Below are 18,332 nucleotides of genomic sequence, written 5' to 3' on the forward strand. Positions count from 1 at the left end.
CACTGTAGCTACATGTAAACCCGTCCTGCATCTCCAAGAACATCTCATCTACCTCTGTACTCCCTCTCAAATGTTGCAAAGACGGTGTCAAAGACTGTGGCTGCCCAACAAACAGTATGAGCTCCCCTCATGCGAAGCTGAATGACATTAAAAATACCATCCTTCCTTCTACACTCGTCCAAACAACTGAAATTCCTCACTCACAGCAGAGTTTAGATTTACCTCACTGCAAAATAATAATAATAATAAAATAAAAACAATAAGAGCATGTGTCTGTCCTTCAGTAGGTTACACTGGACTCACCCTTCGGATTGCGCTTGTACATAGAGATTCTCCCTTCAGGCTAACTGAGTAGTTTAGTGAAAAATCAAACGTATATGATGCATCACTGACCCCAGATTCAGTCGATCAGCCGAGACAGGTTTGATATCTGATCTGTGCAAGTTTAGTTTAAACTGGGAGATGCTAAGCTAATGTTGCTAACAAACACTGGACTTAGACTGTCACCAATCTCATTGTATCTCATAAATGTCTTTATAGGTTGTACGCAGACAAATCGATGGGGTTTAGAACACGGTATTACTTACTTTAGTCTATAAACCAAAACAAATTTCTCCACATAGCCAAACTGCACAACCGGAATCACTTTTCAGCATAACCTCTAGTTCTGAAACCTTAGCTATGCTAACAAACAAGCATTATACCTGCCAACAGATTTTTAAATAAGGCCTTTCCTTGCTGTTTTACTACATCTTTAAATACATTTTTGATACAAATATACCAATTTTACCAAGACAAGACTGGTGACAGTCCAAATCTAGTGTTTGTTAGCAATGCTAGCCTAAATCCTCCTATCCTAAACAAAACAAGCACACTTTAGAGACCCAAAATGTCTAATGTAAACAGCGTTCAATTGATTTTCGACCAAACTATTCCTTTAACATGACGTCACGGCACCCAAGCTAGCTTGTAGCTTGTGTAGGGGACACCTGAACAAAGAAAGAACACTCCACGAGTGGGAAAAAAAGAACACAGACCATGTACATAGTCACCAAATACCAGGAAAAAAATAGAATATATATATATATATATACACCAGTGCCTGAGAGCAAATCACCAGATCAAAACGAAGCAATACAGTGTGGAACGCACAGTAGTCAGAAAGCTGGCACTATAGATAGGGTACATTTGCTTCTCTTAAGTTCGTACATGTACGCTTTGTACAGTGGAGGTCACGGACAATACCTTTTAGAGATAAATGCTAACTAGTTTGAGAAGATGCAACCGAAATAAATAGACGCTCTGCCGCTGTGCGTGAGTCGACATGCTTAAAGGCATTCTGCATGGTTTCAAAAGGCTGTTTGCTTCAGTTTAAACCAGGAGAATGAACTGCCGACCTCTAAGGCCAGCTTCTACGAATCGAAGAGAAACGAAGAGTAGCCCCTCGCCCCAACAACATAAGCACACACACACGCACGCACGCATACACATAGAGAGACAGTACCTGCCAAGACACACCACAGTATTTCCTCACAGAAGAATAAATATTTACCAAGAACTGAACTGAAATTAAAGTGAAGTACCAACTCACTGACAAATCAGCTTTACACTATGGCCAGGGTTCCCCTTCGTCACATCAGAGGCTGACCACCAGGGCTAAGCAGGCTAAAACAAACACATTCATAACTGCACAGTAGCACTGTCGAAAGCTTTGGATCAGATGAAACAGAAGCACAAGAATACACTGCTCGTTTGGGAGAGGGGTAGGAGGGGGGTGATAGACAGAGCCCTCATGCCACGAATAACAGATACACAGATATGCTCTCTCTCTCACTGTAAACCTGAAAACTCAGAACTCTGGCCTCAAAGTACATTTGAAGACCTAATGGAAAGAGCTTTTCAGTGCATTACCAGTATGCCAGTATGGTGTGTGTGTGTATATTATATATATATATATATATATATATATATATATATATATATATATATATATATATATAAATATATATATATATATATATATATATATATATATATATATATATAAATATATATATATATATATACACACATACATACACACACACACACACACATTTTAGACTAGTTTACATTATTCATACTAGGAAAACGTACAAGAACATGAAAGATATATAATATATATATTTATATATATGTATATATACACAACTTATACGTAGCACATTGGTCTAGAGATACAAAAGAACACAGAGCAAAGAATGGGCCCATGTGATCAGACACATGATCGCTGCGACCATTCAGAAAGTAACCACTTAGCTAAGCACAGCGATCTACGATGCAGTTTTAATGCAGAGTGGTGAATTTAAATAATATTAATAATGTAGACTTTATAACAGACTGAACATACATTCATAATAAGCGAGAAATTATACAAAGAGCCTGAAGAACCATCAAATCCTGCAGCTTTTTTTTGTTAATTAAAACGGTAGAGGCCACATTAAAAGGTGTTGCACGATAGAGCGGTCTCTATTTAAGATCAAACATTATGTGCAAAACGAGTACGTTCCTATGGAGACTTTTTTGTACGTTTTTGCAGTCTTCTACCTTTCTCCCCACTTTCCTAAGTTTCTCTGAAGTGCCGCATGACCTGTACGCAGACAATTAGATGGCATTATTAAGTGATAAGAAGGAAGAAGCATCTGGCCAAAGAACGCTGAAATATTGCACAGTAATTTGCACACCGTTTGTGCGTGTCTATGTATTCACAAATGCGTACAGACGAGGGCATGGCTCTCTGCCAACCATTATATTAAGATAAAGAGTTTTGTAAGTGTGTCATACTGGATCCAGGCGTGCTCTGGGTTAAAAGAAGCAAACGATTGAGCTTTTTCAGTGGGAAAAGTCAACACTTTGGAAAACATCACACTTTTGTACAAACCATACACAAATACAGAATCATATTTCACTAGTTTTCCCACGTGCACTTCAGCAGAGCATTACACTAGACATCATCATCATCATCATCTTTCTGTGAACTCGTTGGTTCTGGCAGGGACAGGGGGGTTCCTCGGGGTGACACTGGGATTAGTCCTGCTTGGGACAGGAGGGGGCAGTGTCGGGAATGCTGTGGTGGTAGGGGTCGTCGCCCAGTTGCTGAGAGAGTCAAAGCCAGAGATGCTCGGAGACTGCTGGAATGTTGGTGTGGAGGATAAAGACAACAGAGCAGTCCCCGTCACTGCTGCCGGTGCTGGAGCTGTTCCTAATGTATTGAACGTGTCCGAATCGTCATCAAAGGTGACCCACCGCTGAGTGCGCTTAGGTGGAGCTGGAGCTGGAACTGAAGGCCTGGAAAAAGAGTGTGGGAGGGTGGCGCTGTGGTCCAGGGCAGACCCAGTTCTGTGGAGGCCTGGCTTAGCCGCCTGGGCCTGCTGCTGGGCGTAGAAGTCAGGAGTGAGTGAGCGGCGCTGAGTTGCGGCCAGGGGGCCAGTGAATGGGTTGGTGCTGCTGGGCCTGGGCTGGAGTTCGGACAGGACGGGGTTCGGGGAAGCGCGGAGGGTTTCCTGTGAACGGCTGCGGGAGGGCGGAGGAGGAGCCAGCAAGGGGGTGGAGTCATTGGGGTCTGGAGTTGCTGTTGGGTTCTGCAAGGAAAACAGAGAAGTGGAATCCAGGGACAGAGAGTTGGGCTGGGTGGATGAGGAAAAAGACGAAGAGGTGGATGAGGCGTAGAGGGAGGCGTTCCTTGATAGGGACTGGGTGTTCATCCAGGAAGTGGAGGGAAACAGGTCGGAGGTGAGCGAGTCAAAGGGGTCCGGTTTCCATTGTGCTTCTCTTTGGATTCCGTTCATTCCATTGGTCTGCGGGGAGAAATCACACACAGACGCAATTCAAGATTAGGCTTCAGCATGGTGTAATGTAGGACTAATTAACATATAATTCCCTAGTTATTAGAATCACTGCTGGCCAAGTAACTAAAATTTTTTTTTTTTAAAATGACAAAAGGGCTGCGGAATACTGATACTCTGGGTGACTCTCACTGTCCTCCGCACACAGACATTTAAAGCGGTCTTTCACAAACTGGTCCTTAGGCTCCCCTGGGCGGCCCTGGCGACCAGTTTGAGAACCACCGATTTAACGTATGGACGTAAAGCATATTGAATTGGTTTCTCCAGACATGGATTAAGCATCAATGGTGATTTGTCATTGGGATATTTTTTTTTAGTCTAGGCCTAAACTTAATCTGGGTCTGGAAAACTGGCACATAGAGTAATAAGTATCGAGTCAGTCATGTTACACACAACATGAATGTTATCAGGCTGTTGTTAAGCCTCTCGTTTGCTTTAGAAACAGGTAATACCTTGTAATATCCATAAACGTCCATGCATGAGAAGCATGGGATGTTCAAAATGAAAACTGAAACCATTAAAAAAACAAACAAACAAACAGGGTTAAACTTTCCTTGAACCATCTGTTTATCCATATAAAACAAACGGTTTATCCATATAAGGAACATTGCTAGTAACACCATCCATATAAGCAGCACTCAATGAAAAGGGGTTCAAGTTAAGTTTAACCAAAAAATACAAACTATATCATAACTACTACAAATAATAAACCATCTATAAACTTAATTTAAAAACAGCCAAATTAAGAAATGTGAAAGATGGAAAAAAACAACAACTAGAACATGGAGATTTCTACAATGTATGAGTATACATTGTGAAGGAAGACTATGGTTCTGTGAAGACAGCACTGAGGCCAAAATTGGCATTAAATACCTGTCAACCTGAGGATTGCTCCTGCTTGAGAGAGAGAAAGATAAACACACAAACACGTGCATCAACAAAAGTTGGAAATATTACAGAGAGAGGTGGCAGCAGCAAGGGGTAAGATTAAGGTTAGAGATGAAGGTAAGAAAAACTGGAAAAATTTCTTCCAACATGGATCCAGAGAGAGAAGTATAAAGTAGATGTGCTTGAGACCCAGATGGCCCATCAGATTGTAGCTCATACTGGGGAGTGCTAAACTACTCTACAGCATCCTCATCCTACTGTCCATGCAACAGTGCTTGGACAACTTCAAAGATCACTGGTGTTTGATACGCTGATGGAGTACTTTACCAGAAACATCAATTTGGCATAAATCTACTGCTGCGTTTCTACTGAAAATCCACTTTGGTGCAAAAATAAAAAAATAGCTCTAAATGCTCTAAAACGTGGTTGGAATGAGGGAACCAGTGAGCTTCGTACAACCGTTTGCATGTTAATAATAAGAACAAGTCTGAAGGCCTATTCATTTTACCTGGGAGATTCAGTAATTTCAAAGCAATGTATAAAGAAAACCTGGTATTAGACATGGTTATGTAACCTGTTGTTACTGTTATTGAGTGCTTTCCATGTAATGCTGAAGCTGATTTGGTCTATGAGGTTCCATCATGGGCTTTCTGTGGTAATTTTAGGGAAATTACACAGACACTTTACCCTGGACGAATTAAATCCACGATAACTAACATTACAGAACATCTACAGACGGTACACCTAAACCAGTTTTAACCCCCTAAGGCCCCATTAAGCCCATTCTCCACCCGCAAACCACATAAGTCACTGAATCGTGCATTGTACATACTAAATCATTTGTAGTGGATACAGAATCTTACAGTACATACTGAAACATTTTCAGCAGTAACTGAATCACGCATAGTAGACACTGTATAATTTATAGCACAGATGGAATCATTTACAGAAGACATTTGATCATCTACATCAGATACTGATCATTACTAGTAGACCATGAATCATTTATAGTAGATACTGAATCATTTAACCTAGATACTGAATCATTTACAGCAATTACTGAATCACGAATTGTAGATACTAGATCATTCATACTGGATCATACTGGCAGAATCATTTACAGTAGATACTGGATCATTTATGGTAAATACTGATATTTATAGTAGGTACTGAATCATATACACTAGATACTAAATCATTCATAGCGGTTACTGAATCATGCATAGTAGATGACAAATTTGTAGCAGAGACTAAATCATTTGCAGAAGATAGTGAATCATGTAACCTAGATACTGAATCTTTTATAGCAGTGTCTGAATAATAGTATAGTAATAGTAATAATAATAGTCTGCATAGTAGATACTGGATAATTTCTAGTAGAGACGGAGATTTATAGTAGATAATGAATCATATATAGTAGATGCCGAATCATTTACACTAGATATTAATTCATATATAGCAAATACTAATCATTTATAGCAGTTACTGAATCATTTATGGTAGATACTAAATAATAGCCTAGGGTTCAATGTGTTAACTGTGCTTCAGAAGAACAAGTGAATAGCATGGAGTTCAGATCAAAAAGTGAAATGTGCAGTGTATTGCATTGTGCAAGACTAACCTGAGAGGCAGGGGCAGGTGCGGGAGTAGGGGCAGGGGAAGGGGCAGCGGCAGTGACAGCATCAGGAGGAAGAGCGTGTGAGGAGCGACTACGGGGTGGGGGCTTGGGAGAGGCCAAGCCAGGTTGAGGGGGGGTGGGCACTCCTGTAGCTGCGGCAGCGGACTGAGGCTGCAGAGGAGCAGCTAAAGTGGGCTGCATGGGTGCGGCCAGCTGGGGCATCATGGGCGGTGGCAGCTGTGGCTGCATGGGTGTAGGGAGCTGTGACTGTATTGATGGCTGCATGGGAGAAGTGGCCTGAGGCTGCATGGGAGAGGCCATCTGTGGCCTCATAGGGCCTGGAAGGGATGGAGGAGGACCTGTAGGCAAAAACACAACACAGGGCAGGCTGTTACATTTACTGCAGTGGACATTGCGAAAGATCTTCTTAAATGCTGATGCCTAAAGTGCAGCGGTGTACTAAAAATGCACCAATCACAGTTTTTTGCTGTGTGCTATGAACAGGGGTGTGGGATCTTTGAGCTGACAACAAATTGATTTGCAAGTCATTGGTTTTTAATTTTTTGTTGTCATTTAAGGACGAGTCAATTCACTAAATCGATTAAATTGGCGATTTGGTGATTCAAGCAGGGCAGAAACTATTATTCGAGTAACTTCATTAATTCGATTACAAAAAAAGTCCATCTATTTTAAATGTCTTCACTATCGCATCGCTCCTGCCTTGTGGACTACTGTGCAGCTCCGGTCTCACTGTTTTACACGGACTGTTATAACTGCACAGATTTCACAGATTTAAGGTGGCGCGATTTATTTTGCTCTCTATGGCAATGGAAAATTAAGATACCGGTGTGAGAGTGCAGACTCAGAGCCTCTACAGCATATGTTTACAATTGCTAACTGCTACTAGTACTTGTTAGAACGTACAGTATTTCGAATTATTTGTAGTCAGTGTTATGAATCGATAGTGACTAGGCATGATAAGTAGCAAGACAGCAAATGCGCCAAGATCTCACTCATGTAATTTATCCCTCCTCATTTCTCCCTCCCTCCAACCCACGAATGCACATGCGCACACACACACACGCCTTCCCCATACATAAGGTAGTGATAATAAACGCAACAGATGGACAAATTTATTTATGACTACATTAATTAGCAGATAGATTTACTTTTGGAAATGACTGATCCCTTTTGTACACCCCCAATTTTTAATTAAGATAAAACTAAGGACAAATGTTTGTGACGTTGTATTTCAGAGTTTTTATTTCCAAGTACATCATAAAAGTGTCACAGAAAGGTTAATTAAATGGGCTTAGTTCTGGAGCCAATAAGCCAAAGGTTGAAAGCTTTGATCTAATAAAAAAAGTTTGAATGAAAACCATTTGTGAGGAATAACAGCCAATTGATTGTTCATTTTCATGTTGCATAACACAACATTAATACAGTTGTTTAAAAACACAAAAGTATGATTTATCCAATTACTTGATGAAAAAAAGACAGACTACTCGATTCCAAAAATATTCGATAGTTGCAGCCCTAGATTCAAGCTTAGATAAATAAGAAATAAATAATTTAAGAAGAATATAGTAGAAATATATATATTATAGAATTTAAAAACGGTATTAAAAGTACTCCTAAATAAGCTGCCTTAAAATTTCTAATGCAGAACAGCAGATGTCACCAGTTTTGCATAAGAGGAGAGGATGCCGGCTGGCATAGCTGGTTATAATGTGTATTTTTCCAAATGAAGAGCTTTATTTATGTTCACTACAGTGCTGCCTTCTTCAATCTTCATCATCATCACCACGTCATGATCAGTTCCTGACAGGTGAGTTAACCATTTAAACCCTGTGTGTAAACCCACCCTTCTGATCTTCACGCTCTTAACTATATTACTGCCACAATCAGCATGACAAACCCTAAACCAGAACCCTGTGGGACTCCACAAAACATGCCAAAACTAAATAAGTCATAACTGTTAGGACTAATAACAGAATAACAGGGTTAATAATATACAAATAAGGTAATAACCTGTTCAACGTGTTGAGTTCAACGCATTTGCAAGTCAAACAGCTTAATTTCCCGTTAATCTGTATTATATGATTATTAGCTAACTAAAGAAAACATCAGGAGTAGTAGAGCAGTCCTCTGCTGCATTCGTAGTTAGCACTAAACATAGCCAAGTTAATCAATGCAAACAACTTGTATATATTATTTATTTTGTATTTGCCTCAATGTAGTAGCATATAAAGAGGAAAGAAAACTAGCATTGAGCACCTTGACTAATCTCTGTGTTCCTCAGTGTTTTAATGAAGGCATGTATGAAATCCAACAGTGGTAGTCTTCCTCCAAACAATGTTGAGTCTAATCTTTAACCAGGTCACATTACTAATTAACCAATGCATTTTAATATAATAATGTAATTTAATCATAATTTTGTTAACATTGTTATGAAGGACAAAACCATGCCAGGACTTTGTATTAGCAAGTTGTTTATATGTTCACCTACCCAGAGGAAGCTCTGCTGGTTTGGCCTGTGGTTCTGGGATGGGTCTCGGTGCTCCTGGGTGGTTGTCTGGGGCAGGTCGGGGGGCACCCGGATGAACCTCAGCTATGGGTCTGGGAGCTCCAGGGTGAGAAGGAGGAGGTGGACGGGATTGGGGTGGCACACTGATAACTCCTGCTCTAGGAGGGATGTTCTGAAATAAAGATATTTAGATATTACCACCTTTACTTTCAAAGTAAACAAATTTACATAGTGTTGCCATATGAGAACATACTGAACACGCCTTAACCAGCTAATTACTTTTATATAACTGCCCAAAAATGCAATGGTACAACTGTGGTACACTTTTTTTTTATAATAATTGCAATACACAATTCTACTGCAAAGAAATTAGATCCCTTAACAATAGGTAACATTATGTTGCTAAACAACATAATGAACTACTGGTTTATAATATCTTGACACATTAATATATGAATACATTAATGTGTGTACTTATATTTTACAATGGTTTTAAACATGTCTCCACAAACGATTTTTATTTTAGAACTATTTTAGTAGCTCATCTTTAAGGACTACCCACCGGCCTTGGGACGCCTGGAGGTCCAGTCGGTTGGCCTCGTCCTGTAACACAAGAAGAAAAATGCTTGTGATTAAATGAATATTTACTTTCTTAATACCATCAACAGATTTACCGTCAGAGTACTGCCTGCTGTCTAATTTTCTTCCTTCAACCTCAGGCACCTCGCTGCCTCACTATCTCACAACATGCCCACAAAGCCACATTTATAGAGCAACCAGCTCAGGCGTATCACTTTCCGGGTTTACTGGAGTACTAAGGTCTTAGAAGTGAAGACAAAAGTCTAAACCACTGTATGCAGAATCGCTGCAGTGCTCTCATCTAAGGCCGATCTCCCCTACCCTCCTCTTCGTCCTCCTCCTCCACCTCCTTTCCTCCCTGGCTCTCAGCACAGCTCTTAGAATGACTCACCTCTTCCTGGTCAGTGGGGGGTCAAGCTGCAAAGCTGCTGCCAGGCTGAACTACCTGGCCAACAACGTGGCCAGATCACTGAACTATTCTTCGGCTCTAGAGCACACTCCCTTTCTCACGCAACTTAAATGACTGAGACGTCCCGAATGGAGGAGCCAGGAAAATGCTATTGACAGCGGCCAAGCTGGGATCATTCCGCTAGCCAGGTGAAGACAGGCCAACCTTCCTAGGAGCGGCTCTGCTACGGAGCTGTGGAAGACTAGCTGTGGATTATGCCAAGAACTGCATACTTTCTCTACTGCCAGCTACAGGAGAATACAAGAAAAGAAGCGACATTATGCCTGGGTGCACAGATACTTACCGGCATCTGCTCTGGCTAAAGCAGGGCTTTTTTGTCCTTTGAAGCATGGGGGAGGAAGCAATCCACTGTTATTCTCAGTTTCAGCGTATTCATCACAATGCTTGGGACTTGAAACTCTATATATGAAGGCCGATCACGAAACTGTGTCTATGCATACTCTACCTGGTACAAAGTTTTGTTTTGTTTTTCTCTCACCACATTTGTCCCTCTATTATCCAGTCTTGGAATTAATAGGCTAGAATACTACATCCTCACAACAGCTGTAAGAGTAGGACAACTGGCCGTCTATGCACTGAAATAGGGGATCTTTAAGGCAAACCCTACTTGTGGCCACACTGCATAAACTTCCAATACACACTGCTAATGATCCACAACAAACACAGAAGGAGGAGAGGAGAGCTAATCTTATGACAGCAATTTTTTGTTCATAATTACCTTCATTATCACTCGTATCAAAAAGAAGGCTTAGAGGCTCTGCAAAGCCTTTAAACACAGAATTCAAGTTTTCAGTGTCTGACAATGTTCAAAGGCTGAGAAAACATCACAATTATCTGCAGAAAATGATACAGCAAATCCAGACCTATGCTGAACATAAATATCTGTGATGCATATTATCCAGACCTACACTAGACCTACTGTCAAAAGTTTTAGAACACCCTCCATTGGCCCTGACAAAACTGCTTTTCTTGCAATCTTGTTGACTTGTACTACCACTCAACCGGTCAAGTCTTCTCTTCAAAGTTGAAACTGAGACTTGGTTCAGTGTTAAGCTCATCACACAAGCTGCTGACTCTCAGAAACATGTCTTCTGATGCTGGTGTGAATTTGAGTCCGTCAGACCCCTTCCTGTTTCTCTACAGCTTTTTTTTTGATAGTATAGGACCTGTACTCAAAACACTGTTGTTTTTTATGTAAATCGTCTAAAAGGAAGAGCAACACTGCTGAGAATTAAAATGATCTGTATCTGTGCAATGTTTTCTAAACACTGCAGTTACACAGTCTGTTCCAACAGTGGGACTCTCAAGCATCTCAGAGTAAAAGTACTAATCTAAGATCAGGTCTCATTAGCTGTGTTAATTCAGTACATTTTTTTACCAGAGAAGCTAAAATATAGGTCTAAATATGGGTCATTGCTTTAGTACAGAGTAAACTATTTGCATCAAATTTTAAAACTTAATTTACTCCCACTGCTACAGACCAGCTGTAAGTTGTTAACCAATGACGTGTTACCTAAAAAGTTTACTACTTAGCTTTGCACCATTTCAGGTTTTTCACTAGATTTAAACTTGAACTCAACTTGAAAAAAAATAGTGTTCTAAAATGTTTGACTAGTAATGTATGCTGAACATAAATATTTGTAAAGTGCATAAAAATAAATAAATAAATAAATGCATAAAAGCCAGATAGTAAAGTATTTGGTAACAAATGACAAATATCAGATATGACATATTTGCACAGTTATGGCAAGTCAACTACTGTAAAATATACACTTAAACTACAGGTTCAACCACTACATGAAAAACACATTGCTTTGCTACTGCACAGACTCTGGGTTTTACCTTCTGACTCCCTCCTACCAGATGAACCTTTGGAAGGATCAGTGTGTAAATGATAAAGACAAATCAAGTCATTGTTCACCATTAACCCAAACGAGGGTAATGTCGATACTTTAACAATCACAAAAATGGCCAGTGTTAGACCAAGGAAATATTTCAGCTAAAAATCGAATCCTTACATGTCAGGGTTAAACAGACGACCATGCTATGAAATCAGTTGAGGTTGTAAATGCTAAAAGAGACGTCTGCAGTACCTGAGGGTGGCGGGGGGCGCTGTGGTGGTGCAGGTCTGGCAGGGGGAGCGTTAGGACGTGGGGGAGGGGGACGTTTTGGTTCCAGTCCTTGAGATGGAGGAGCTCCTGCTGCCTGATAATCCACAGGAGAACCTGAAGAGAACAATCATTGATTACTATCACCATTATGAGTATCATAATCATTATTATTATGCAGCAGAGATCTGGCAGAACACGCAGCACTACAAAAACACATCACAAGCATAACTAACATTCTAAGAGCCCGCACTACACACTCAACACATCAGCGGCATCTCCAGAAGCCTGGCTCTTTACCTGCTAGTTCCCTCCTACACGTGGCAGGACTTAGGCCGCCTTTCGTATGCAGTGAAAAGAGTCAAATCAATACACCGAAACGGAGTCTGTAGAAAGCTTAATATCAGGAGCAGACATGATCTGTATATACTTTAATTATATATATTGTAATTATATATAATTAGTGTCTGATGATTAACAACAAAATGTATATTGTGTACGCTCTACCTTGTGGGGGTCCAGCTGTGCGTAGAGGGACTCTACTTGGCCGACTGGGAGGTGCAGGTTCTCCGTGGGTGGGAGAGGGGCAAGGGCTGGTGCGAGGAGAGGCAGCAGGAGACATCCCGGGACCCATGCCCAGTCCAGGCTGCAGATGCTGAGGAAGAATGTCCTCAAGCTCCTCTTCCACATCACCTTCAAACACAGTAGCACCAAAGACCACAAAGACATTACTTCACATGACTTGACTGTCATCCTGACCACCTGTTAACTGAATTTTACTGTGGCTAAAAATGCAGCAGGAAAATGACCCTTCATTTATTATAATCCATAAAAGAAGTATTAAATTAACAGCAATATTTTTTGTTTCATTTAAAATTGTCATTGGGTTCTCAAACGAATTGCAGCCAGAGAACATTCCTTCTTCTCTTGTGAAGTGTGGCTTATTTTATCAATGCGTTAAGCTCTGTGTCCAGATTTAGTACTATTCAGGATACTCCATGTTAGCTAGAACTTTGAGACAGATTCAATTTCAGTCTACTCTTACTTTGTCACCAAAACACAACTTGACTTAATGGTCACTGTTCTTTAAACCTAGCTAATTTCAGATTATTTATTAGTTATGGCATCTTATAGCATGTTTCTTTTGGCTCATAAAAGAGTTTATACTGACCCATGGAACCCGTGAAAAGAGCTACTAGCTAATGTATTTTCTGCAGAATGAAGAGCTTTGCTCTGACGGACTGGTTTACATCAAGGCATTGTGATGGCTCACACAGTATCAAACAGTCAACCTCAAGTCTTACCAGATAGTGCTGCTATCCATGTGGTTAGCCCAGCTAGCTGAATGCCCCCACCTGGAATGCTGCTAGACTAGAGTTAGCTTTTAGCCTAGCACAGATGTTACTCGCTTTCCGTGTTTTTTGCTTTCTCATCAATCACTTTCAACAGCCCTTCTCCAGCTACTGGCATCATGCAAAGCTGTGGTCATTAAGCCCGATTTGTGTATCTTTTTTGCTTGTCTAGCAGTGATATGCAGTTCTCCAGTGTTACTGATGCACAATCTGATGTACATCTTTTCAGAAACCTATTCACAAAAAGTGCCCGCTGCCTCTGTTGCTTATGTAGGATTTTCATTTGAATGAAGTATAAACAGTGTTTGAGGTTCATGGTATGTCGTGTACTGAACTCTCATTACTGAATGATGCCAAGATAAACAATTTTTCATTCTAGGGCACCTCTGAATACAAAATCTATAAATCATAGCCCACATACCTTCCATGTCAAACTCATCTCCCATGTCAGTATCCTCAGCAAGTAATGTCGAACTGGCGGAGGTGGGGATGTTGCCACAGATCCTCTCCACACTCATCTCATCCTCCAGACTTTTGATCCAGCCTGGGCTTTTCAGACGGATATCTATGGTCTTTCCCATCACCTGAACACAAAGTAAGGAATGTTATCCATATGGTGTTTTGGATCTATTTGGATGTAAAAGTCTCATTTTAGTGCCATCAAGTTCTAATGGCACACTGAGCAGTGCTGAAGGAACAACAAGCTTTTGCACAATCTATGGTGGACATGACATACGATTTGTTACTCATAATATTGGTCGTTACAAAACAAGTGGTGTAAAAGAATACAATACGTAAATAAGCATTAGTCACATCATCCCTGACTCAAAACAATGCAGACCAACAATATTATACTAACAACAATGCACTGCATATAGGAAAACATACCAACATACTTAAAGTATGATATTTTGTCCATACTGTAAAGCCGTTTATTTAACTCATAAATGCAATTACAATAAAATGATAAGAGCTTTAATTTGTACATTCAGCTGAAATCAGAAATCCAGTTCCTTACTGTGGAGGCACTCAGTGAAAGTGCAGCTAGGGCAGAGTATCCTTCCAAAAACGTCACCCACATCTTTTCTTCAACAAACCTGTTAAAAATAAACAGATGTTTATTAGAATCAAACAGTGGAACAGGGGCACATCATGGCTGCATGTACAGAGTAATATTTTGATTTCATTCTTTTTTTCAATACCACACTGGGCCATCATACTTCACACCACTAGAGCGCAGTATTCACTGGATGATATGTCAGCTAAAAACGAAAACCGAGAAGGAAGGAGCTTGGATAGATTATAATGTTGCAACCTCCCGATTGCAAATATAATCAGCTGGGACTTCATTACATAGACCATGTTTTACACATTTATTCTCTAAACAATAGTCGTTGTCTGATTAATACTAATCACACAGCAATAAAAGCAAAGAATTTGGATATTTCTGTACTCCATGCACACAAACTACAATTCTATCCACCAAAGCAAGCTCTTACAGGGCAGTGGTTTGCAAGGAGTTAACCACAATGATCATTTGGCAGCCAAAGCAACTCACTCATCAGGCTATCCCAGTACTTCCGCAGCAGCTTGGGCTTAACAATGTTATCAGCTAAGATGAAACAAATGGCCTTTATTGAGGTCACTTCTTTACTGAGCTTTTACCTGATCAAGATGACTTCTCCAAAGTTAGCAAACTTGTCCAGAAGCTCATCTATGAGAGCATCATCAAAGTAGTCATCAGGCCCAGAGCTGCACAGGGAGACGAGGATGGTGCCATCAGGTGGACCCTGCAGGGCAATGACATCTTTATACACCTGGTGTCGAGCTTCCGGATCCACTTCCAGGACGTCCACATCTATGACAGCTACCACTGGCCTAGAGGACACAGGCAGAAAGAATTTGGTTGATTATAATAGTGACTACAAAATGCAATGAAAAAAACGAAGCCAAATCCAGCACTTAAATGTTAACAGTGCTTTGTTTTATTATCATTCAGAACTGTTTACAGTGCATCACTGAACCTATGCCTGGAACCCTATTGTGTGTAAACTACTTGCTACAATTAAAGGTGGTTGTTGTATCAAAGACCTGCATGGAAGCAAACCTGGGACCAAGGTATCCTTGTTTGTTAAAGTAATTTGGCTTTTATTGTCAAAGTGCTCATTACCTAAAATGCTCAAAATCACAGAATCCCACACTATTTTTGGTATACCTGTGGTCAGAGGTCTTAAGCTCTGCTCTTCCATAGTACTTCAGCTCTCCAGGGCTCCACGGGCACTGATCGTCGTCGTTTACTGAAGCTCCAACTACATTCAGCTCCATCTCCTCAGCTGGTAACACACACACACACACACACATACATAAACATATCAGGATGCATTACATGCTTTAACTCTGAGTGTATAAAACAAACTAACAAAAAAAATAAAACACTAAACTTTTCACACTTGTCCTGAATACCTAAAACAAGTGAAAAGAAGGAGCCATTCTCATATAAGACGAATTTTAGCTATGGAGGCGATAAGTAAAAGAGTAGAAGAAGCAGTCATGTGAAAACAAGAACCAATTACATACATCATGGCTGCATGTACAGAGTAATATTTTGATTTCATTCTTTTTTTCAATACCACACTGGGCCATCATACTTCACACCACTAGAGCGCAGTATTCACTGGATGATATGTCAGCTAAAAACGAAAACCGAGAAGGAAGGAGCTTGGATAGATTATAATGTTGCAACCTCCCGATTGCAAATATAATCAGCTGGGACTTCATTACATAGACCATGTTTTACACATTTATTCTCTAAACAATAGTCGTTGTCTGATTAATACTAATCACACAGCAACAAAAGCAAAGAATTTGGATATTTCTGTACTCCATGCACACAAACTACAATTCTATCCACCAAAGCAAGCTCTTACAGGGCAGTGGTTTTCACACTTGTCCTGAATACCTAAAACAAGTGAAAAGAAGGAGCCATTCTCATATAAGACGAATTTTAGCTATGGAGGCGATAAGTAAAAGAGTAGAAGAAGCAGTCATGTGAAAACAAGAACCAATTACGCAACTCTACATGCAGCACTGGGAGTGGACCCCACACTTGAAGCGAAACCCAGACTAGTGATTTTAGTAGGACCAGAGATTGGTTCTCTGGGCTGCTCCTGGGCTCGAAACAGCTTTCACAATTGACCAAACGTACAGAGCTCTCAGAGCAAGCGCTCCTGGGAAAGGGAAAAAAGCGGTACTGTGAAAATGCCCCAAAACTGAAAGGCAACCCTACCAGTTTTGTCAAAGTTCCATTTCCTCCTCTTCCAGAGAACACGATCAGTCCAGGCAGGCGTCCGGCACTTCTCGCTGGTGTCGTAGTCATCAGAGAAAAGATCATACTTGTACGTAGGAGCAAAATCCAGCTTTCCTTCAATGAAGCCCCTAAATACCTGCAAGCAAGTGGAGACTTATTTGAGCTCAGTTTGTTCATTCCCTGATTCTTTCTTTCAGTCAATTAAATCAAGAAGAGATATATAATAATAATATAGCGTAATACAGCAATTTTGTTAACTGATATACTATTAACAGTGTTGATTGGTGGTGATTACCATGCCTGCGTTCTTCTGTTCCACCAGCTGGTCCCCAGCGATAAGGGTGTCCCAGTTCTGCTGCCTGATCAACTCTTTCACCTCCTCATTGGGGATGCTGATTCGGTAGTTGAAGTCCCCACACCAGAACACATAATCATGGGAGTACAACAGACGACCCTAGCCATGACAAGGTTAATGGTTAATGTTTATTTAGTCATTTTTCTCAAATGGACAATTGAACCTAAAAATGGACCTAATTTAGTGATTTTCAAAGCCCGCTTGGACCATCATGCTACTAACGCTGGTAAGGTGAAAGCGAGCACAGGCTTCCTCCAAGGCACATAAAGCCAACCAACCACATATTTTCATAGATAATACGTCATCCGAGTATATTGTGGCTGTGGTGGCAGCATCATATGGCAGCTGTTTCACTTGGTGGCTCTAAAATCATGCAATTTAATTTAGGTCAAAACCTTTACAGTTAATTTGCTGGCATAGTTACCATGGGGAATGAGAGTTTGCGGGTGATTTCCATGTAGTCATCATTTCGTTCCTTGACCTGTGACTGTCCAGCAGCGAAATGTGAGCACACGAAACAGATACTGGTGGTGTGAAAGAGCATCCGAATAGCTACACCCCCTTTGTTCCCAGTGGCTCCACCCATGCCAGTCTTGACAGTGTCTACTGCCACATCCCTGTACAAGAAAAACAATTCTTAACACTAAACAGAAATATATATATATAATCTGTTGCAAGCAGGAAAAACAGTTGCTATACTAACATCAGTACATTTACATTATCACAAGATGAATATGAGATTATAAATATCTGAAATTATAAATTTCAGCTTTTATTTCTTATGGGTTACTTGACTGACAGGTGTTTCTTGTTGCCCAGGTGTGCTGTTATCAGATTGATTGTTTAAACAATTTATAGCTCTGAAAACCTACTCTTGGTTTGAGCTCTGGGTTTTGCCTGTGAATACTGCATTTATTGTTAAAAAGGATAAACCAACATGAAGACCAGTGGCATGTATTTGGGAGAAACACAGGATAATCAGGGAAAATCAATCAAAACCACTGCATTAGCATTGGTTATATTTCAATACAATAATTTGGGGGAAAGAAAAAAACAACAGAAAAAACAAAAAAAAAAACAGAAACAGCATTTGACTGCAACATTGTGATGAAAAACAAAATAAGAAGAAGTGATATCACCAACAAGACTTATAGACCTGAAATATACATCCTACATCCATACTACAATGCAACTATGATGCAAACCGTTAATCAGCAGTACGAATCAGAAGGCAAGATTACAACA

At 40.4% G+C, this 18,332-nt stretch overlaps 1 protein-coding gene across 10 annotated transcripts in view; it reads right to left on the reverse strand.

Moving 5' to 3' along the window:
- Positions 1-2,148: 2,148 nt before the first annotated feature.
- synj1 (synaptojanin 1) overlaps positions 2,149-18,332 on the reverse strand; it is a 32,011-nt gene continuing 15,827 nt past the window's right edge. For 3 of the 10 annotated variants that reach the window (XM_072659280.1, XM_072659281.1, XM_072659279.1), the window contains 15 exons: positions 17,512-17,704; positions 17,028-17,186; positions 16,712-16,868; positions 15,641-15,758; positions 15,091-15,303; positions 14,444-14,522; positions 13,847-14,009; positions 12,581-12,766; positions 12,374-12,412; positions 12,059-12,190; positions 10,249-10,284; positions 9,480-9,520; positions 8,900-9,089; positions 6,394-6,749; positions 2,149-3,836 (listed from right to left, as the gene is read on the reverse strand). In XM_072659280.1, coding sequence (XP_072515381.1) covers positions 3,003-3,836; positions 6,394-6,749; positions 8,900-9,089; positions 9,480-9,520; positions 10,249-10,284; positions 12,059-12,190; positions 12,374-12,412; positions 12,581-12,766; positions 13,847-14,009; positions 14,444-14,522; positions 15,091-15,303; positions 15,641-15,758; positions 16,712-16,868; positions 17,028-17,186; positions 17,512-17,704 — 2,896 coding nt within the window. In that variant the 3' untranslated portion in view covers positions 2,149-3,002. Of the gene's footprint in view, positions 3,837-4,757; positions 4,782-6,393; positions 6,750-8,899; positions 9,090-9,479; positions 9,521-10,248; positions 10,285-12,058; positions 12,191-12,373; positions 12,413-12,580; positions 12,767-13,846; positions 14,010-14,443; positions 14,523-15,090; positions 15,304-15,640; positions 15,759-16,711; positions 16,869-17,027; positions 17,187-17,511; positions 17,705-18,332 lie in introns of all 10 variants that reach the window. The other 7 variants (XM_072659284.1, XM_072659285.1, XM_072659283.1 and 4 more) reach the window with 5 other exon arrangements.

This window comes from Salminus brasiliensis, chromosome 16, assembly GCF_030463535.1.
Source record: "Salminus brasiliensis chromosome 16, fSalBra1.hap2, whole genome shotgun sequence".
Classification (NCBI taxonomy): Eukaryota; Metazoa; Chordata; class Actinopteri; order Characiformes; family Bryconidae; genus Salminus; species Salminus brasiliensis.